General features: G+C 20.9%; 5 protein-coding genes and 1 pseudogene across 5 annotated transcripts, besides 1 other annotated feature; 5 read left to right on the forward strand and 1 right to left on the reverse strand.

Moving 5' to 3' along the window:
- Positions 1-890: 890 nt before the first annotated feature.
- PY17X_0722600 (uncharacterized protein) lies at positions 891-2052 on the forward strand (the record flags this gene model as incomplete). The annotated part of the gene is made up of 3 exons (XM_722434.1): positions 891-908; positions 1034-1897; positions 1987-2052. The coding sequence occupies 3 exons, from the start codon at positions 891-893 to the stop codon at positions 2050-2052; spliced, it is 948 nt and encodes a 315-aa protein (XP_727527.1).
- A 2365-nt stretch (positions 2053-4417) lies between these two features.
- On the forward strand, positions 4418-5588 carry PY17X_0722700 (PIR protein; the record flags this gene model as incomplete). Its single annotated transcript, XM_022955603.1, has 3 exons — positions 4418-4432; positions 4570-5439; positions 5523-5588. The coding sequence occupies 3 exons, from the start codon at positions 4418-4420 to the stop codon at positions 5586-5588; spliced, it is 951 nt and encodes a 316-aa protein (XP_022811860.1).
- Positions 5589-8028: 2440 nt separating this feature from the next.
- Positions 8029-9295, forward strand: PY17X_0722800 (PIR protein; the record flags this gene model as incomplete). The annotated part of the gene is made up of 3 exons (XM_022955604.1): positions 8029-8085; positions 8225-9139; positions 9230-9295. The coding sequence occupies 3 exons, from the start codon at positions 8029-8031 to the stop codon at positions 9293-9295; spliced, it is 1038 nt and encodes a 345-aa protein (XP_022811861.1).
- A 2120-nt stretch (positions 9296-11415) lies between these two features.
- PY17X_0722900 (fam-b protein) lies at positions 11416-12376 on the forward strand (the record flags this gene model as incomplete). The annotated part of the gene is made up of 2 exons (XM_724162.1): positions 11416-11484; positions 11657-12376. 2 exons carry the CDS (start codon positions 11416-11418, stop codon positions 12374-12376), a joined length of 789 nt encoding a protein of 262 aa, XP_729255.1.
- A 3042-nt stretch (positions 12377-15418) lies between these two features.
- PY17X_0723000 (PIR protein) lies at positions 15419-17733 on the forward strand (the record flags this gene model as incomplete). Its single annotated transcript, XM_034637489.1, has 3 exons — positions 15419-15433; positions 15555-16946; positions 17032-17733. 3 exons carry the CDS (start codon positions 15419-15421, stop codon positions 17731-17733), a joined length of 2109 nt encoding a protein of 702 aa, XP_034493459.1.
- A 492-nt stretch (positions 17734-18225) lies between these two features.
- Positions 18226-19707, reverse strand: PY17X_0723100 (annotated as a pseudogene).
- Positions 18226-19707: a sequence feature (fam-a protein, pseudogene).
- Positions 19708-21063: the final 1356 nt, after the last annotated feature.

Consider the following 21063-nt stretch of genomic DNA (forward strand, 5'->3'; position numbering starts at 1 on the left):
ACTTTAAAATTTGTATCAATAGTATTTATATGCTAGTATTTAATATTTTATAAGAATAATTTTAAAAAGAATATACATTTAAAAACTTATTTAAGATTAAAAATAGCATAATATGGGTTCAGTACGAATTGTTGCTTTAAACCGTGGAAACGATACGCAAAATATATTATAAAATTACCCAATAAGGAATGCTTCTAAATCGAAATATATAGGAATCAAAATAAAGTGATTGTACTCATAAAAATGGATTAAGAATTTATCTACGTTCATTAAAAACAATATTAAATTTATGTAATTTGCATAGAAAATGAAGTATGTAACTTAATTGGAAAATATTATAATTTTAATAAAACCGTGGTATATAGTATTTGAAACAGGTATATAAGTATTTAATATTTTTTTTAAAATTACTATTTATATACTTTTAAGGATTATAGTAATAATTGATTTATTAATTTTTATATATTTACAGGTTCATGGGTATAAATCTATTTATTAAAACATGAGAAACAAATTTGTATTTTTCTATATTGAGACATAAATATAAGGGGATGTTTTTAAACTCATTACAAAATTATTTAAGTTTTTATAATGGATATTATTAATAATTATGAATTTAAGCATAAATTATGTTATATATATGACCAAACTATATTAATATCTCCAACTTAAGGCATATTAGCCAATTTCCACAATATATATATAAATTTATTATGGTGTTACTATTGTATTATTACTTTACATTAATTTTAAATTAATATAAAAATAAAATGTGGTTAACTACAGATAATTGTTATATAGAGAATCCAAGTTTATGTCCCTTATTTTGATGCAGTATATATGAAATTAATATAATGTATTAATTTATAGTTCAAAAATAAATTTCCAATATGTCAATTAGTAAAGTGGTACATACAATTTTTTGAATAAACATGTTTGTTATTACATATTTTTGATATTTTATTATCTATAAATTAATAATACGTTCATTTTAATAGATATTTTTATATGATTTTTAAAAATTGTTTCTTAGTGTAGAGATTTTGATACTGTTGGGAAGTTTTTTCGCGATGAATTGAAAGAATCTAAATATGAATTTAAAAGTACATTTTTTAAAGAATACTGTCACAATAATTGTGAAAGTGATATCGATAAAATTAACGCTGGCTGTTTACAGTTAATTAATTATTTTTTCATTAAATTGGGTTTTTCAGCTGATTCCAATACTCTTAAGAGTGATGCAGTATGCATTATAATATGGCTAGGTTATATTTTAAGCCTAAAGCCACCTGATAAAATCAACACAATAAACGATTTTTATTCTAGTCATATAGAAAATAACGAGGAGTACTCTAAGCATAAAATTAATGATGACAAATATAACAATTATAAGAAAATCATAGACGAAACAAAGGAATATATGAATATTAATATTAGTAATATGCCTAAATTTTATAAATTACTTAAATTGTTATGTAGTATAAATACTGCTTATACGAATAAAAATAGTAGCCAAGCTTCAGAATATGCTAAGAAATTTGCTGATGAATATCAAAAACTTTATGATGATGATAATAATAATGAAGGCAATTCATACAATAAAATATTAAATGTTTTATCAAATTATTATAATAATTTTGGGAAAGGCACTGATTATAATAATACATCAATAGATCGTCCTAAATTACCAACAAAAAAAACACCCAAAATAGTTGATGTAGAAAATTCTAGTGCAACTAAAGCAACTGGATCATCGAGTGAACCAAATAAATCAGATATTACAACGAAAACTCCAAGTCCTAACATTAAATTATCAGACTCATCACTAGTAAATAAATTAATTATAGTTTTATCGATATTTTCTGCAACACTAATTTTCTTTGGAATTGCATATAAAGTAAATAATAAGGAATTTAAAAATTATTTTAATTAAATATATGCAAATGTTAACAAAAAAATCGTACGTTTCTTAATATTTTATATTAGTATTCGTTATTTGGATTTCGGAAACGATCACAAAAACAACATTTAAGAGAAAAGCTAAAAAAATAAAGAAAATGAACCATCAATATATGATTCGAAGAGTAGTGACTATTCCAGGAATAGCAATAATGATTTATATATGTTAAGAAACTGTCTATTTGGAAATAAGTAATTGTTGTGTAATTTTTATATAGTTTTATGTTGTAGGTCAGGGTTGTGTTTATGGGACCTATATTTGGGTTAGGATTAAATATTATATCTTTATTTAATTTTTTATAATTTGAACACTAATTAAATATATGTACCATTCCGTATTTTTAATCACAAGATGAAATCAAAAGTCCAAATATGCAACCAAAAATGGGGATAAGCTAATATGAACAGAGTCGCATAGCATATTTTCCATAAGTTATAATACTTCTATATAATTCGTTCATATATATTAAATGTGGCAATATTATAACTTCACATTATATATTTTATTGCTAATTTTTGGCTAACTATACATAAGAACTCTTATTGTCTTTATATAAGTTTTTTAACCCAGGGATATATTGAATCGTGAATAACACAATATATTTCTTTATTTGATGAAACATTTTATATAATAAAACTTATTATTTGTATCATATTTATTTTAATTTAAATCATGTTATCCAATTGAACTGTAATAATAGATATTCATAAAATATCGATCGAAATCGACAATAAACAATATCTATAAAAAATATTTTATGCATCTAACATTTTTAATAGTACAATAAAAGTCGCACTATATATACAAATTTTTGAAGTTTTAATTGTAGTTACTATTATATTTTTGTATTTACTTTACATTTATATTAAAATTAATTAGTAACAATAGAAGTTGCTTTATACACTTTAATTTATTTATCATAAGGTATAACATTAGATTAGTCACTATTAATTTTATAATTTTATATTTTGAGGTATAAATAAATTAAATTTTAAAATGGTTAAATGAAAAAACATAAGTATATAATAAAATTTAATGTTATAGTTTGTTCTAATAATTATAAATAATTTGATAGATATAATATCGTTATTATTATTACCTATACATATAAACTAGTAAAATATTATACCAATATCTAATATTAAAATATTGCTTTATTGTGGAAACTTCATATAATTAAATGTTAGTTTATTGAAAAGACGCATAATAATACATTATAAAAGAATCAATATTATATATTTTGTTAAAGATTCAATTTGAGATATGTGGTTTTATATTCTAAAAAACTGGGTCAATGGAAAAGGGTTAAAAACTCAATTCATATTAAATTTCTTTTTGTTATTCCATATTAACATGTATTATATTATCATTATTTTAGTATAGAATTAATAAAATATAGAATTTTTAACAAATTATTTGAATGTATATACATTGATAACTATAACAATAAAATAAACTATGTAGGACATTTAGCGACCATTTATCTAAATTTATATATTAAAAGAGCAAATATATCTTATCTCTCTCCTCTTAAAAAGTAATATAACAATCTAATCAAACATAGTTTTCTATTTACTTTAAAATTTGCATCAATAGTTATTTATATGTTAATATTTAATATTTACTGAGTATGATTTTAATAACTATTTACATCCAAAGGATTATTTAAGCTTATAAATAACTTAATAAATACGGGTCTAGTGCTAATTGTTGTTTTAAAGAATGGAAAAGATGGCAAAATATATTATAAAATTACCCAATAAAGTATATTTATAAATTGAAGTATATAGGAATAAAAATAAAGTTATTGGATTCATTAAATTGGGTTATGAATTAATCTATATTAAATAAAAATAATATAAATTTATTTAATTTGCATAGAAAATGGAACATGTAACTTAATTCGAAAATACTATAATTTTAATAAAATATGGTATATAGTATTAGAAGAAAGTATATAAAAATTTAATATATTTTAAATAATGACTACTTATATACTTTAAGGGTTATAGTAATAATATAATTTTTATTTTTTTAGATTTATACAGTATTTAAGTTTTTGAAAGACAATCATTAAAACAAAAGATATGACGTTGTTTAATTTCTATATTAAAGCATATGTATAAGAGCATATATCCTAAATTCATTACAATGTTACTTTAAATTTATTATAGAATTATACGGAAAGGCATTAAGAACAACAATTTATGCAAAATTGTATTATATATACATGTGGTAAAAAATGGATTAAACATTCCCCAAAATAAAGGCAAGTTATCTACCATAAAAGTATATATTGTTCCATATTATCTTTAAATTGATATTAAGAATAATAACATGTTTAACTACAGACAATTTTTCATTATGGTTCAATTGTTTTATCATTTGTTAAGCGTAAAATATATAAAATAATATGATGTTACATAGTTTACATATTATAAACAAAATAAAATTACAATGGATCATCGCATGGTATATAATTTTTTTAATAAAATCTGCTTTTCCTTATATTTTTCGATGTTATATTACCTATAAAATCCATTAAATTTTATTTTATAATAATTTCATTAACATATATTTTTATTATACTTTTTTCAATCTTTTCTTAGTGTGGAAGGTTTGATCATTTGAAAATTTTTTTACCCGATGAATTAAACACATCTACAGATCGCGACTTTCATGCTAATGGGGATATTAGGAATTATTGCCCTAATGGAAGTTCAGAAACTAAAGAATGCAATACTAATCCCGATAAAATTAAGGCGGGATTTATATGGTTATTTGAACAAAATATTGTTAACAGGATTAGTAATTTAAGCAAAGAACAAACTGACATATTTATTATATACATTATTATATGGTTCAATTATATGTTAACTCTAAAACCAGATAATAACACCAGCGATCTAAATGATTTTTATACTAAATATACAGAAGATAACACGCATTATTATTATTGTAAAAAAAAAGATGTTAATTGTAATAGTATATTAAAAGATAATCTGAAATATAATAATTTTAAGGAAATCATAGATAAAAGAAAGGATTTGTTAAATATTAATTTTGATGATATGTCTAAATTTTATGATGCATTTAAATTATTATGTAAAATGTATACTGAATTTGATGAACACGATCCCAAATGTACGGAATATTTGAAAATAGCTAATCAATTTGTTGAAAAATATAAAGAACTTAATGGATATTCTGATATTACTGAAGGTAGTCTCTATTATCAAGTATGGTCTACTTTATCAAATGATTATGATAATTTTAAAAAGAAATGTAATGATTCTAAAAGTTACAATTTTCCATCCCTTCCACCGATAAAAAAAACACAAACTCCTTTAGATAGTTCTGAGGATAATCATGTACAAGATTCTGAAGTTGCATCATCAAGTTCGTCGATAGCAAACAAATTATTTATAGTTTTATCGATATTTGGTGCAATAGCAATTTTGTTGGGAATTTCTTATAAGGTAAATAATAAGGAATTAAAAAAAAATTATTATATATATGTAAACGTTAAAAAAAAATAACTCGTTTACGATTTTTATATTAGTATTCGTTATTTGAATTTCGGAAACGATTTCAAAAACAAAAATTAAGAGAAAAAATAAAAAAATAAAAAGATAAAAAAGAAACTGATCATTAATATATTATTTGAAGAGTAGCAATTATTTCAGGAATAGTAATAATGATTTATATATTTTAAGAAACTGTCTATTGGGAAATAAATTTTGATCATAATTTTGGGGTTTATAAAAATAATTAAATAATATAATCAATAAAATATAAAGTTATATATGTATATTTATTGTATTTGTGTATGCTTTTGCATAATTTTTATGTTGTGGAACCCATATTCGGGTTAGGTTTATGCATTATATTGTATTTAATTTTGAATAATTTGATAATGTTTATTGGTTTGTAAATGTTGAACAAATATATTTACCATTTCCGTATGATTAATCCCGAGATTATTCTTAAATATGCAACCAAAAAATGGATGTTGTCATTAATATGAAAGGGGCCACATAACATTTTTTATAAGTTATAATATACATAATTAAGTGTTCATATTGATTTAATATGATTAAAACAAAATGTCTATATTGCATATATTAATATAGATATTGGGTACATATGAATTCATATTATGCTATTTCATAATTGTCTATTATATAAGACTTGCTAAACCATAGTTCTGTTGAATTATGCATATCATAATATATTTCTTTATTTGATGAAACATTTTACTTAGTAAAACTTATTATTTGTACCATATTTGTTTTAGTTTAAATAATGTTATTCAATTGAACTGTAATAATAGATATTCATAAAATATCGATCGAAATCGACAACATAACGATATCTATAAAAGGGATTTTATGCATCTAACATTTTTAATAATCAATAAAAATATGCATATTAATAAAAAATTAAATTATAAATATATGTATACTATCCTTTTAATTTTTGATTATATATAGTACCATTTTATCCTAATGTTTTAAATTCAAATAATAGAAATAGTTCTATATACATTAATTTATTTACTATAAAGGTATAATATTAGATTAATCACTATTAAATTTTATACTTAATAATTTTTAGGTATAAATATATATAAAATAGTTAAAAGAAAAAATATAAGTATATTAATAAAATTTCATATTTTGTTCTAACAATTGTAAATAACATGATAGATATAATGCGTTATTATTATATGCAAACATATGAATATAAACTAGCAAAATATTATATAAATAACCAATATTTAAATATTGCTTTGTTGTGGAAACTTAATATAATTAAATGTTAGTTTATTGAAAAGACGCATAATAATACATTATAAAGGTATCAATGCTATATATTTTGTTAAAGATCCAATTTGGGATTTGTAGTTTTATATTCTAAAAAACTGGATAAATAGAGAAAGTGTTAAAGACTCAATCACCGTTAATTTTCTTTTTATTATTCCATATTAACGCGTATTATATTATCATTGTTTTATCATAGAATTAATAAAATATAAAATCTTTAATAAATTATTTGAATGTATATAGATTGATAACTATAACAATAAAATAAATAAAATAAAAATGAACAATACAAAATATTTACGAATATTTAACGAAATTTATATATTAAAAGAGCAAATATATCTTATCTCTCTCCTCTTAAAGGGGAATATAACAACCTAATTAAACATAGTTTTCTATTTACTTTAAAATTTGCATCAATAGTTATTTATATGTTATATATTTAATATTTACTAAGTATGATTTTAACAATTATTTACATTCAAAAGCTTATTTAAGCTTATAAATACGGATTCGGTGCTAATTGTTGTTTTAAACTGTGGGAAAAATATATTATAAAATTACTCAATAAGGTATATTTCAAATTGAAGTATATAAGAATAAAAGTAAAGTTATTGGTCTCATTAAAATGGATTATGAATTAATCTATATTAAATAAAAATAATATAAAATTATGTAATTTGTATAAAGATGTAAGTAATACAACTTAATTTGAAAATGTTATAATTTTAATAAAACAGTGGTATATAGTATTAGAAAAATGTATATAATTATTTAATATATTTAAAAAATGACTATTTATATACTTTAAGATTATAGTAATAATGGGTTTCTTAATTGTTTCGATTTGTTCAGTATATTAGTTTTGGGGCACCACTTATTAAAACAAAAGATATGACGTTGTTTATTTTCTATATTAAAGAATATGTATAAAAAGGTATATTTTTAATTGATTACAATGTCATTTTAATTTCTATAATAATTTTCATATGAATGTTATTAAGGATAACAATTTATGCAAAATTGTATTATATATGGATATGATAAAAAATGTTTAAACACCCCCCAAAATAAGGTAATTTATTTAACTACCATAAAAATATATATTGTTCCATATTAAATTTAAATTGATATTAAGAATAATAATAGAATTTTTAACTACAAATAATTAATATATAAAACTCAAATACTTGTATCACCTATTTTGACGCAGATTATACATTTTATATAAAAAAGACTATCATGGGACAAAATAAAACGAATGGCACAGAATACTTCATTAAAACGGATAACAAGATAGTATATATACTTTTTTAATAAAATCTGCATTTTCTTACATTTATTGATGTTTTGTCACTCATAAATGAATAGTAAAGTTAACATTATAAAAATGTCATTGATATTTATTTTTATTTGTTTTTTTTAAATGGCTTCTTAGTGTAGTACGTTTGATACTTTGAGGAAATTTTTTCCTGATGAATTGGATTCTGGAGAATATAATTTTAAAGCTGCAAAATACAAAGACTATTTTTCTAAATCAGAATATACCGATATCGATAAAATTAATGGTTATTTCTTATGGTTACTCAATAATATTTTAAAAAAAATATACATTTGTGGGTCTAAAGAAAATTGTATTAACGTGGTTGTTGTATACACTTTTGGATGGTTAAGTTATAAGTTAAATCAAAAAACAAAAAATGGAATCACTAAATTAAACGAGTTTTATAGTAAGTATATGGAAAATGCCAATGAGTATAAACAGCCTATAGATGGAGTTAAAGAATATACAAATTATATTGATTTTATAAATAAAAATAAGAAATTGATGGATATTGATATTAAAGCTATGTCTAAATTTTATAATTTATTTCATAATTTGTGTAAAATGTATAATGAGCTTTCAAATGCGAGGAAAGATAGCAACAAATATTTAGAATATGTTAAGAATTTTGCTGAAAAATATAATTCTCTTTTTAATGAAACTTTTAATGATACTAACGATAGTTTATTTAAACAAGTACTGTCTATTACATCAAACGATTATAATTATATAAAAAGTAAATTGTCTGAAGAATATATAAGGAATCAATTTCCAGAACTTACAAAGGAAAAAAAAGCACAGGTTTCTGAATCAAGTCCTAAAGGAACACAAATGGATGACTCCTCGAGTGAAACATCAAAAGAAATTTCTGAAAGTAAAGTACCAGATTCTGAAACTAAAATACCAGGTTCTGAAACTAGAGTAACAGATTCTGAAACGACGCTATCGAGTTCATTAATAATAAACAAACTAATTTCAATTCCATTTATATTGGTTATAACATTAATTTTATTAGGAATTGCATATAAGGTAAATAATAAGTCAATTAAAAAATATATTCAGCAGTGAGTAATTTGTGAATATAAATAAATTATACATTTTTTTTAATTTTTATATTAGTATTCGTTGTTTGGATTTCGGAAACGATCTCAAAAACAACATTTCAGAGAAAAGATAAAAAAATAAAGAAGAAAATAGATCATTAATATATGATTAGAAGAGTAGTGATTATTTCATGGATAGTAATAACAATTGATGTATGTTAAGAAACTGTCTATCTAGAAGTAATTTTTGATTATAATTTTTGCATAGTTTTTATGTTGTGGTACCCATATTCGGGTTAGGGTTAAGTATTATATTGCATTTAATTTTGAATAATTTGATAATATTTATTAGTTTAAAAAATAGTTTTTATATATATAGTAAACAAGTTATTAAAAATATGTATAGGATAAGTTTTAGCTTTTAGATTTATATTAAGTCTAAATATGTAAGAAAAAATGATGATGAAAATTACTATGAAAAGAAACGAATAAAGTAATATATTTTGACAAACTATAAGAATTGAATTTCATGGTAATATAATTTAATGGCAAATGTGTTGAACTATGCTTTTTGTATTTTATTGTTAATTTGCGGTTAACGGTTTATGGGAAATTGATCAAATATTGAAATCGGCTTGGTCATAGAAGAGACGTTGACTTAAATAATTACAATATTTAATATGAACAACTGTGGGAGAAGGAAGGGAATTGGAAGAAAATAATTTATTGTTTCCTCCCTCAGAACACCCTGAAGCAAATGAAGTGATGACGGAATGAATTTGAATGAAATAAAAGTATAAAGTGCCATTTGGAGGAAGGATGTTTAAAGTAGAATGCTACGTTAAAGGAATATTTATTTTAATACCCATTATTTTAAGAATTAGTATAATATTTTAAAAACATTTGTCCACTTGAAAATGTTATATATTTTGGTGATTTTTACGTTAGTGTATATGATAGTATTTATGAGTTGGGGTAGAAGTGGAAGTAAGGAAAAAGGTGAAAAATGGGATTATTAAATATATACAAACTTATGCAAGCCGATTTTGTACATTTATTAATTTATTTTTTTATAAAGAAAGCGCAATTCTTAAGAATTATAAATTTAATTAACCTATATTTGAAGTCGAATTAAAAAAATGTATAAATTTAAAGAATACCAAATAGTAAATTTGTCTATTAATATAAGGAAGTATTGTATATATATGATACATATCAAGTGTTTGTTTCTTATTTTATAATAAAAAATAAAATAAATTTTTTATTATACTGAATTATAATATTTTTTTGTCTTTAATTATTATTTATAAAAGTCAAAATATTGTATTGTTTAAATACAAAAAATGTATTAACATCTGTTAAATGAATATAATGAAAATAAAAGTTAATAGTATTAAGTGTATTTCGCTCTTCGACCTGAGATAAAGATTAATTGGTATCTCATTCAATATATTGGTTCTATATCTATTATTTTTGTGATTTAATATTATAATTTGATTATTTGTTGCATTTGAAAATATGAATATTTTATATGATTTTAATAGAAATAATATATTTGATGTTGTATATTCATAGATATATATATAAAATGATTACATCTCAATTTATAAAAAAAAATATTTGTACACAAAAGGGGTAAATAAAGTGGCTAATATTATTATGTAATATTTAAAATTGGAGAAATATAAGAATAAAATACAATTAAAAATAATTTAAATGTAAATAACAATGATGCTTTGTTAATATTTTCATTATATGTTTGTATTTATTCACATAAAAAAATATATGTATCTAATATTTTATTATTTTAATAGATATTTATTAATGTGTTCGTATGTAAACAATAATAGAAAAATATAAGCTTATAAAATATTAAAATCGTACCACTAAATACACCAATGTATTATAAATTATATTAAAAGCCTATTTGTATAACAAATTTCCAAAAAATATTTTTTATGAAAAAATTATTATACACATATTTTATAATTAAAATATTAAAAAAGGTGTATTTTTTAGAGAAAAATTAATATTTATTTAAAAAAATATATAATATATATATCCATAAATACTTTTAATGAATATAATGAAATTTATTACAACAATTACATTAATTAATTCTATAGAGAGTACAAAAAGTTAATGAAATAAATTTCATAGCTTTTTATAGATATATTCATTTATTCATAAAGTTTAAAATAAAAAACTAGTAAATATGAAGTTATCATAATTATTTCATTTATTTAATAAATAAAGTTAAAAATGAGATTCAATATTTTAAAATATGTTTTTTTTTCAATTATTATTTGTTCTTTTGAATATGCCAAAAATGTAAGTTACACATTATTTTCTTTTATTATTAATAATATTTCATTATAGTTTTCATATCTATTTGTTTTACATTAATTTATATTATTGTTTCATGTATTGGTAAAACACTTAAGTTAAAGAAACAATTAAAATTAATTACACACATGTTAATAAATATTTCATTTCTTTGCAGGAATTATACCTTGTAAATGAGAGAACCATCTGTTTTGAAAGGAATATAAAAATTTTTAGGAATAATAGGACATTAGCAGATGCAGACAATCAATTCGATTTAAATGAGTTTTATCAATCAACTTTGAGTCTTGCAAGTCAATTTAATGATTGTAATGATGGTAACAAAGAAATAGCACACCTTCGAAATATTATAGATTCATATATAAAGAAGCATAAAGAACGTAGCACAATACTTAATTTAAAAAATGTAGATAGTAAGGCAAAAAAATTAATTAATAAGTTTCGAAAAGAATTAGAAGAATTAACAAAAGAGCTTGATAATGAAATGAATGATGAATTAACAATACAGCCAACACATGATAAAATAATAATAAAAAAAGATGAAAATAGTTCTGTATCAGAACATGAAGAGTTAAAACAATTGGAAAATTATAAAAATAGTTCTGTATCAGAACATGAAGAGTTTAAACAATTGGAAAATGATGAAAATAATGAAATTGCATCAAGTAGTAATAATAAATTAAAAATTCGTCGAAAATTAAAAAAAGAAGTAATAAAATGTATCGTGACGTGTTTGACATTTATAGTAATTGTTTGTTCGATACTAATAGGGCCGGTGTACTTATTGGCACTATTTATACCGTCTTTGATTTCCATATATTGGTCCTTTTGGAGAGTTGATAAATATCGCACTAAATTAAAAAATATATCAAAATGAACACTTTTTATTATTATGCTTTATTATACATGTTTAAATGATTAGAAATAATATATTTAATATTTTATGCCATAAAAGTTACCCTTTTTACTTTTATATAATAATGAAACATAGTTTAATTGCTTGTTATATTATTATATATTTTAATTTAATATATAATCACGTTATATAATTAATTTATATGTATTTACCGTTTGCCAAAAACTCATTTGTCCTTATTTTCATGTATGTATATTATGTATTAATGGATTTTGAATGTACTATTTTTAATTAATATTTATAATTATTTTAAATAAACAAATTAAGTACACTTATTAATAAAATTATAAGCTATATTGATGGTTCAGGTTTAAGTTTGGAGTTTCGTTTTTGAAAACTCGTATTTGGTATCATGGTTCTATACTGTTGGTAATAGTTTTGTTCTATAGAATCTATTTTTTGGGTTAGGGTTAAAATTTTATTAATTTGTTTATAATATGATCATTTATTTGTCTATAAATGATAATTAGATATATATACTATACCTGTATGTTTAATATCGAAAATAAGTTCAAATATGCACCCCCCAAAGGAGCATAGCCATTAATATGAAGGGGGGGTAACATTTTTTCATAAGTTATAACATATATAATTGAGTATTCATATCGATATAATATGGTTAATGTAAAATATTTATATTGTATATATTAATATAGATATTGAATATATATGAATTCATACTATGCTATATCATAGTTGCCTATTATATAAAACTTGTTAATATGTGATTATATTGAATTATGCACAACACAATCTGTTTCTTTATTTGATGAAAATTTTATTTAGTAAAGCTTATAACTTGCGTCACTATTATTTTTATTTAAATTATAAATTCCCAATCAAACTATATAGAATATTATATATGAGACTATAACATATAATTATATTCATTTTGAATATTCATCTACAATATAATATACCTTCAAATTAATGGGTATATTTTTAAGATTAATTAAACATGCTGCAATTTATAATAGATAATCATAAAATATATATCGATAATCGATAACACAGCATCGTCTATATACTATTAATATGGTTCTAATGTTTTTAGTAATACATAAAAAATAAACTATATATACAATATTTTTTAAGTTTTAATTGTAGTTACTATTATATTTTTGGATTTCCTTTACATTTTATTAAAATTAGTTAGTAATATAGAATTTGTTTTATACGCTTTAATTTATTTATCATAAGGTATAATATTAGAATAATCACTATTAATTTTTAAACTTTATAGTTTTGAGGCACAAATAAATTATTTTTTTAAATAGTTAAAAGAAAAAATATAAGTGTATTAATAAAGTTTAATATTATATTTTGTTCTAATAATTGTTCTAATAATTATAAATAATATGATAGATAGAATAGCGTTGTTATTATATGACATATAAAATAATAAAATAATTTACAATAACTAATATTGAAATATTGTTATATTTTGAAAAATTAATATAATTATATATTAATATAAAATAGATCGAAAAAATAGATAGTAATTAATTTTTTTGAATTAATAATATTTATATTAGGTTATTATATATATATACAAAATATAAATATATTTTTTAAATACAATGTTTTTACGAGATAATATATACGTTTTAAAATGTTATACTTTAAAACATTGAAACAAGGAAAATTACTAATTGGTTTAAATTATTTCTCTTGAGTGCATTAATTATTTCATTGTAGTAAACAGTGATATATCATTAGTAACAACAATAATAATATTAGATTAATATATTATTAAATACGAACAAATATATTATGTTTATTTGATGCACCACATGGGTATAAATTAATTATATATATTATTAAAGGTATGATAAGATTAAAATTGTATGCATACAAGATCAAATGAAATATTATAACATTTATTTAAGTAAGGTTTAATGGGATAATATTAGAATTAACAACACCCAAAAAAATAATATTAATTTTATTAATGATTCTATAGTTTTCTTAAAAATATAGTTGTTCTATATTGAATTAAATGTTTTATTATAAAATATTTAGTATATAATATGTTTAGATTATAAGTAGAAATGTGCACTATAATGGGAGAATCGGTTATATTGTTTCTAAAAGTTTATTATCACCACTAAATAAAAAGCAAATGTTAAAATTATAAACCTATAAAATTTAAGTAAAATACATGAAAGGAATTTCATATAGCTTCTTTTATAAATTAAAATTAGTTTTATATTATCCAAGTTTTAAAAAGATACATCTAAAATTATTTTATAAAGCATATTTATGTATAAAGTTATTAAATATTATAAAATACCTTTATAATATATATATTAATTATATTATAAATACGAACTACATATAATATATTTAGAAAAGTAGTAGTGTTTACCTATTCCATAAATATTATAATTTAAATAAGCAATTTGTTTTATATTATTAGATATGATATTAAAAAATGTAAGATCCAATATGGAATAATAACATATATAAATATTTGACATTCAAATAATAAAATAAAATAGATGTTTAATAGTTATAGTAATATATTTCTAATTCTTTATATATTTATAGCAACATATGTTTTGAAACTCCTTTATTAAAAAAATAGTGAATATATATTTATTTCCATGTGCAAATCTATAACATAAATATATTATTATATGAAACAAATTTAATATATTTTTGTTATGGCATTCCATGGATTTGTGCAATATAGTTATTCAAGATATTATTTAAAAACGTTGTATTACATATAAAATGTATTATATATAGATGATAAAAATGTTAAACAAATAACCTCTTAAGGAAATTTAGTGATTGTCATAAATAAAAATTAAATACCTTTTTAATACTATTATTATAGTATGTTAATTTAGTATTAAAACTAATAGAATCTCTTTAAATATGTAGATTAATTATATGGGAGACCATTAATCGGGTAACATATTTTATTACAATACATTCCTTATGTACACAATAATATTATGACAAATTTTTTACAGATTAAAAATAAAATCCAGCATAATGACCCTCAATGTGGTATACACATTTTTTAATAAAATGAATTATATTTTATTGTTTTTCATTGTTTATAAATTAACTTAAACTTCATAATATTTTATTAATACATATTTTATTAATTTTTATAATATTTTCTTAGTGTAAAGCATTTATATTATTTGAGGATTTTTTACCTGATAATTTTTCTTTCGAGAACAATAATGTCAAATATAAATTATACGAGTATTATTGCCCTTTTGACAAGGAAACAAAAAGTGGAAAATGTAGAACTGGCAATCAAGCAGTTAGCGCTGCTACTGTATTTTTATTTAATTATTTGTTCGCCGACGATCAATATATAGAAACTGATGATAAAAATAACGAATATATCATGTATATTATGCTATGGTTAAGTAATAAAATGAAACTACTTACACAAGGGAGCTATGGAAGCGTGGAAGATTTTTATGTCACGTTTATAAAAAATAATGAACATTATAAAGAATATCTTGATAAAATCAATAAAAACAAAAAAATAATGTATCTTGAAATTTATAGAATGCGTATACTTTATGGGTTACTTAAAGATCTGTGTAATGCAATTATTAAATATAACAACGATTCTTCAATTTCCGATTTTTCAATTTTTGTTAAAAATTGGGAAAAACAACACAAACAACTTGTTGAGAAAAAAAAAAAGTTTTTTGAAGATGAGTATTATTGTAATGTATTGGTGACTTTACAAAATGCTTATCAGAAATTTAAACAAGATAATAAAATCCAAAAAAAACTTCCAGAAATTATGGAGGTAGAAGATATAACTTATTGTAAGGAATTATGTAAAGGAGCAACAAGTTCATCGAAAGTTATACATGTAGAGACCCGAGATATATTGCCTAAAGAAAAAGATTTAGAGAAAGGCAAAGATATATTGAGATATATAGATATTGTTAAAAATGGATTTAAAACGTATAGTTTATATTTTAATTTTTTTTTTACTAATAATGTCAATGACTTATATAAAAAGGCGTTTCCAACCTTAAAAAATTATTACTGTAAATTTATAAAATTTGCTGGTACCACGATTGGTCATGTGAATGACCAACTTAAAACAGCAATAGAAACTTATGCACCAGATAATTGTATATCTGAGGAAAAAGGCCCAGAGGATAAACCACCATCATCTCAAGAAGATCCATCTGGACCAACTGGACCATCTGAACCATCTGAACCATCTGAACCATCTGATTCATCTAATCCATCTGACTCATCTAACCCATCTAACCCATCTGACCCACCAATTTCTAAGGAACAAATTAACACACCGCATTCGTCTCCGGATTTATCTGGAAGTGGAGATTCTGAAAAAAACGATCACGAAGCATCTAAAATAACAGTGACAAGTCCAGTGATTAAACAAGAAACTCCGGTGTTCAAAGTAGCAGGAAGTGGAACAACAGAAATAGGTGAGAATCCACTCATCGTATACAAGAAAATGGGAATTTCAATTATAGTTCTTTTAATACCCATCGCTTTAGCTATTATGTACAAGGTAAATAAAAAGAAAATTGTGTATACAATTTTTAAAATATTTTCTCACTATAAAATATTATATATTTTTCATAATTTTATGTTAGTATTTGCCATTTGGATGGAGAAAGAAATCGAAGAAAAAAAAAAAGATGAAAAGGGCTATAAATATGTTTGATACAGATGAAACAACAGAAAGAGTTATAAACCCAACTGATCGAAAAAAACAAATGCAAATAATTATAAATTTATCTACTCAAAACAAACAGGATAAAAAGCTTACAAATTCATCTACTCCAAAAAAACAGGATAAAAAACTTACCAATTCATCTACTCCAAAAAAACAGGATAAAAAACTTACTAATTCGTCTACTCAAAAAAAACAGACTAAAATTTTTATAAATTCATATACTCCAAAAAAACAGGATAAAAAGCTTACAAATTTATCTACTCAAAAAAAACAGACTAAAATTTTTATAAATTCATATACTCCAAAAAAACAGGATAAAAAGCTTACAAATTTATCTACTCAAAAAAAACAGACTAAAATTTTTATAAATTCATATACTCCAAAAAAACAGGATAAAAAGCTTACAAATTCATCTACTCCAAAAAAACAGGATAAAAAGCTTACAAACTCATATACTCAAAAAAAACAGACTAAGCATTTTATAAATTCCATTTATTGGGAAAAATATCCATTATTGAATATATATAAACTTATGAAGGCCGATCCTGTACCATTTATTATTTTATTTTTTTTGTTTATTTTTTATGTTTATAAAAGAAAAGGCGATTCTTTAGAATAATAAATATAATTATAGTTTTTGTTTTGGGTTCAGATTCTTTGGATCTGACCTTAAAATTCAATATAAGTATTAAAAAGAATAAAACTGCATATTAATATAAGTAATTTGGCTTATATAGACAATTAAAAAATGTATTTTGTGTAACATTATAATATAAATATATGTATTTTATTAATATATACAAAACACTGTTGTATGACTGATTCATTTATTTCAATTATAACTTCCTTTTCTATAACTTTAAAAATGTATTAGTTTATAAAATTATTTAGTAACGAAAAAATCATAGGTTTCTTGATATTTTATATTAGTATTAATCTATTTGAAAATAACTAATTTTGAATTTAACTTTTGAGTTTTATAAGAAAAATGAAAGCAATAGAAACAATAAATAAATGTCATTCATGAAAATACATCATTTTATTAACACAAATCTTCTAATATTACATTCCTGAAAAATATATATGAAATATATGTTTATATATAAAGCTTTTACAAAAATACATTTAGGAAACCGTAACTATGTCTTTCAATCTAAGAAAAAAACATAAATGGATGAATATATAAAATGCTTAATTTTTTGCAAATTATAGTATACATTATAAATATGCACATTTATTTAAAACAATATTTTTTTTAACAATTATTGAAATAAATTATTATATTATTAAAATTTGTATATCGTTTACAGAGTCAACATAGATGATATGAATATATCTGTCTCTTTTTTCAATGAGGTATCCAATTAAGTTAGCAAGCGTTTTTTTTAATTTTCCTTTTCTAATATCATCTTCAGAATCAATTTCAGCTTGGAATAAATTTGCATTTTCTATTATTTTGTTTTCAAAATATTTTTTATTTTTATGGTTGTGATCAATTATATTTGCTGAAGCCATGACAATTATAGCTTTGTTTTCTGATATCTACAAGATTAATAAAAATATATTGCATAAATTATTGTGAATAATATGAAAAATACGATTTATAACGAAATAGAAAAGGAAAGTTTTCCTTACTTCAACCTTTGTAGCTAAAGCATAAAAATATCTCTGACGGCGTCCGAATTTTTTTTTGTAACGTTGTTGTATCATTACTAAATTTGGATTGTACACACGGGTAACTTTAAAAAAAAATAATTTTGCATTATGTAAATTAAAATATTATAAATTTGAAGACATGAGAAGCAATAAATAATATCATATAACAATGGAAATAATAAATCACGAAATATCGAATAAATAGTAACAATAATATGTTGATTTGACTAATTATTTATGTTTTGTATACTTTTAACAAAGTCAGTATTGAAAAAATGGCATAATCGGGATCCCATAACATGTTTATTACTTCATTATACTAATGAACACAAAGAAAAATATATGTATATAAAATATAATAATTATTTAATTTGGTATATAAATTTAATATTGTTTGTTAATTTATACATCATCGGGATCATCAACTTTAAAATGAATTTTTTCAATATTTATATAGTCTTGATGTTTTTTGTTATAAAAAGGCATACTACTATTAGGATTGTTATTAAAAAATTCATAACCATCCATACTTGTAGCATGATATTTTAAAAGTTCCACAGCTTCGTTCATAACTTCACCTGCTTGTATAATTTCTTCTGAATTGGTACATAATAAGTGCTTGTTTTTTTCTTATATTTCTTCTGGACTATCATTGATCAAAATGGACATTTTTTATGCGTACAAAAGTTATTGTATTTATATTATAACATTGTTGCACAGGCATATATTTAATATTTTCATAACGAAATATGTAATATATATATATATATATATATATATATATATATATTGTTGTATTGTCTTACGTAAGATAATGATATGGTGATTCGGGTGTTGCATCTTCTCCTGGAGCAGGTTCAATTGCAAGGGTTTTATTATTCATATATAGGGAGGTGCTTAAAAGAAATAAAACAATTTGAATATAAAACTTATTCATTTTTGAACTGTACAAACAAAATATTAAAATATATATTAGTATTTTTTTAGTTAAAAATTAACAACTCAAAAATCTGGACAAGTATAATTAAAATTGAAGCTAATGATTTTCTCCAATAAAGTATGAAAAACTATTATTTAAACGGTAAGATGTATATTTTTATCAGATTTATAGGTTTATTACATTTTTTATTTAAATAATTCAACCACAAGACGACATCAGTAATGAATATCAAAAATATTATGATTCATAATTTGATTAATATTATAATATCTAAAAATAAATAACTTTAATTATATTATATAAATGATATTTTTAACATATATCATTATGAATACACAAGTTTTATATTTTTATAATTGACTAAACTCAATTTTTATAAAACATATCATTATGTATGGAATTACATATATACTTATATTTATATATAATAGAAAAAAAAAATGTTGTTTTTACCTAATAGAAAATCAATCATTTAAAATAAAAATATAAAGTAAGAAAATAATATAAAAATATATATATTTGTCCATTTGTTTTACAAAATTTCTTTGATATGGATAGTTTTTTATATAAAACATGTCTATTATATTTTTAAATATTAAAATAATTAATTTAATCTGAGAAGTGCAGTTAATTTTATAAAAATTATTTATTGGTAGTAATATTGACACCCCATGTTTTTTTATAAATGAATACAAATTATAATTATATTCATTTGAAACAATTGTCTACATTATAATATACCTTCAGGTTAATGGGTATATTTTTATTGTTAATTAAACATATTACCAATATATATTAGATAATCATAAAATATCGATCGAGATTCGATAATACAACGTTATCTACAACAGGCATGTTATGCATCTAACATTTTTTGGAACACAACAAAAATCGCACTATATATAATATTTTTTGAAATTTTAATTGTAGTTACTATTATCCTTTTGTATTTCCTTTACATTTTTATTAAAATTAATTAGTATTAATAAAAGTTGCTTTATATACATTAATTTATTTTCTATAAAGGTATAATATTAAATTATTAACTATTAATTTTTAAACTTTATAATTTTGAGGTATAAATAAATTATATTTTAAATAGTTAAAAGAAAAAATATAAGTATATTAATTAAATTTCATATCATATTGTGTTCTAATAATTATAAATAATATGATAGATATAATGCGTTATTATTATATACCTATACATATAAACTAGTAAAATATTCTACTAATAACCAATATTAAAATATTGCTTTATTGTGGAAACTTCATATAATTAAATATTAATATTATTGAAAAGACACATAATAATACATTACATAGGTATCAATGTTATATATTTTGTTAAAG

Source organism: Plasmodium yoelii, assembly GCF_900002385.2.
Source record: "Plasmodium yoelii strain 17X genome assembly, chromosome: 7".
NCBI lineage: Eukaryota > Apicomplexa > Aconoidasida > Haemosporida > Plasmodiidae > Plasmodium > Plasmodium yoelii.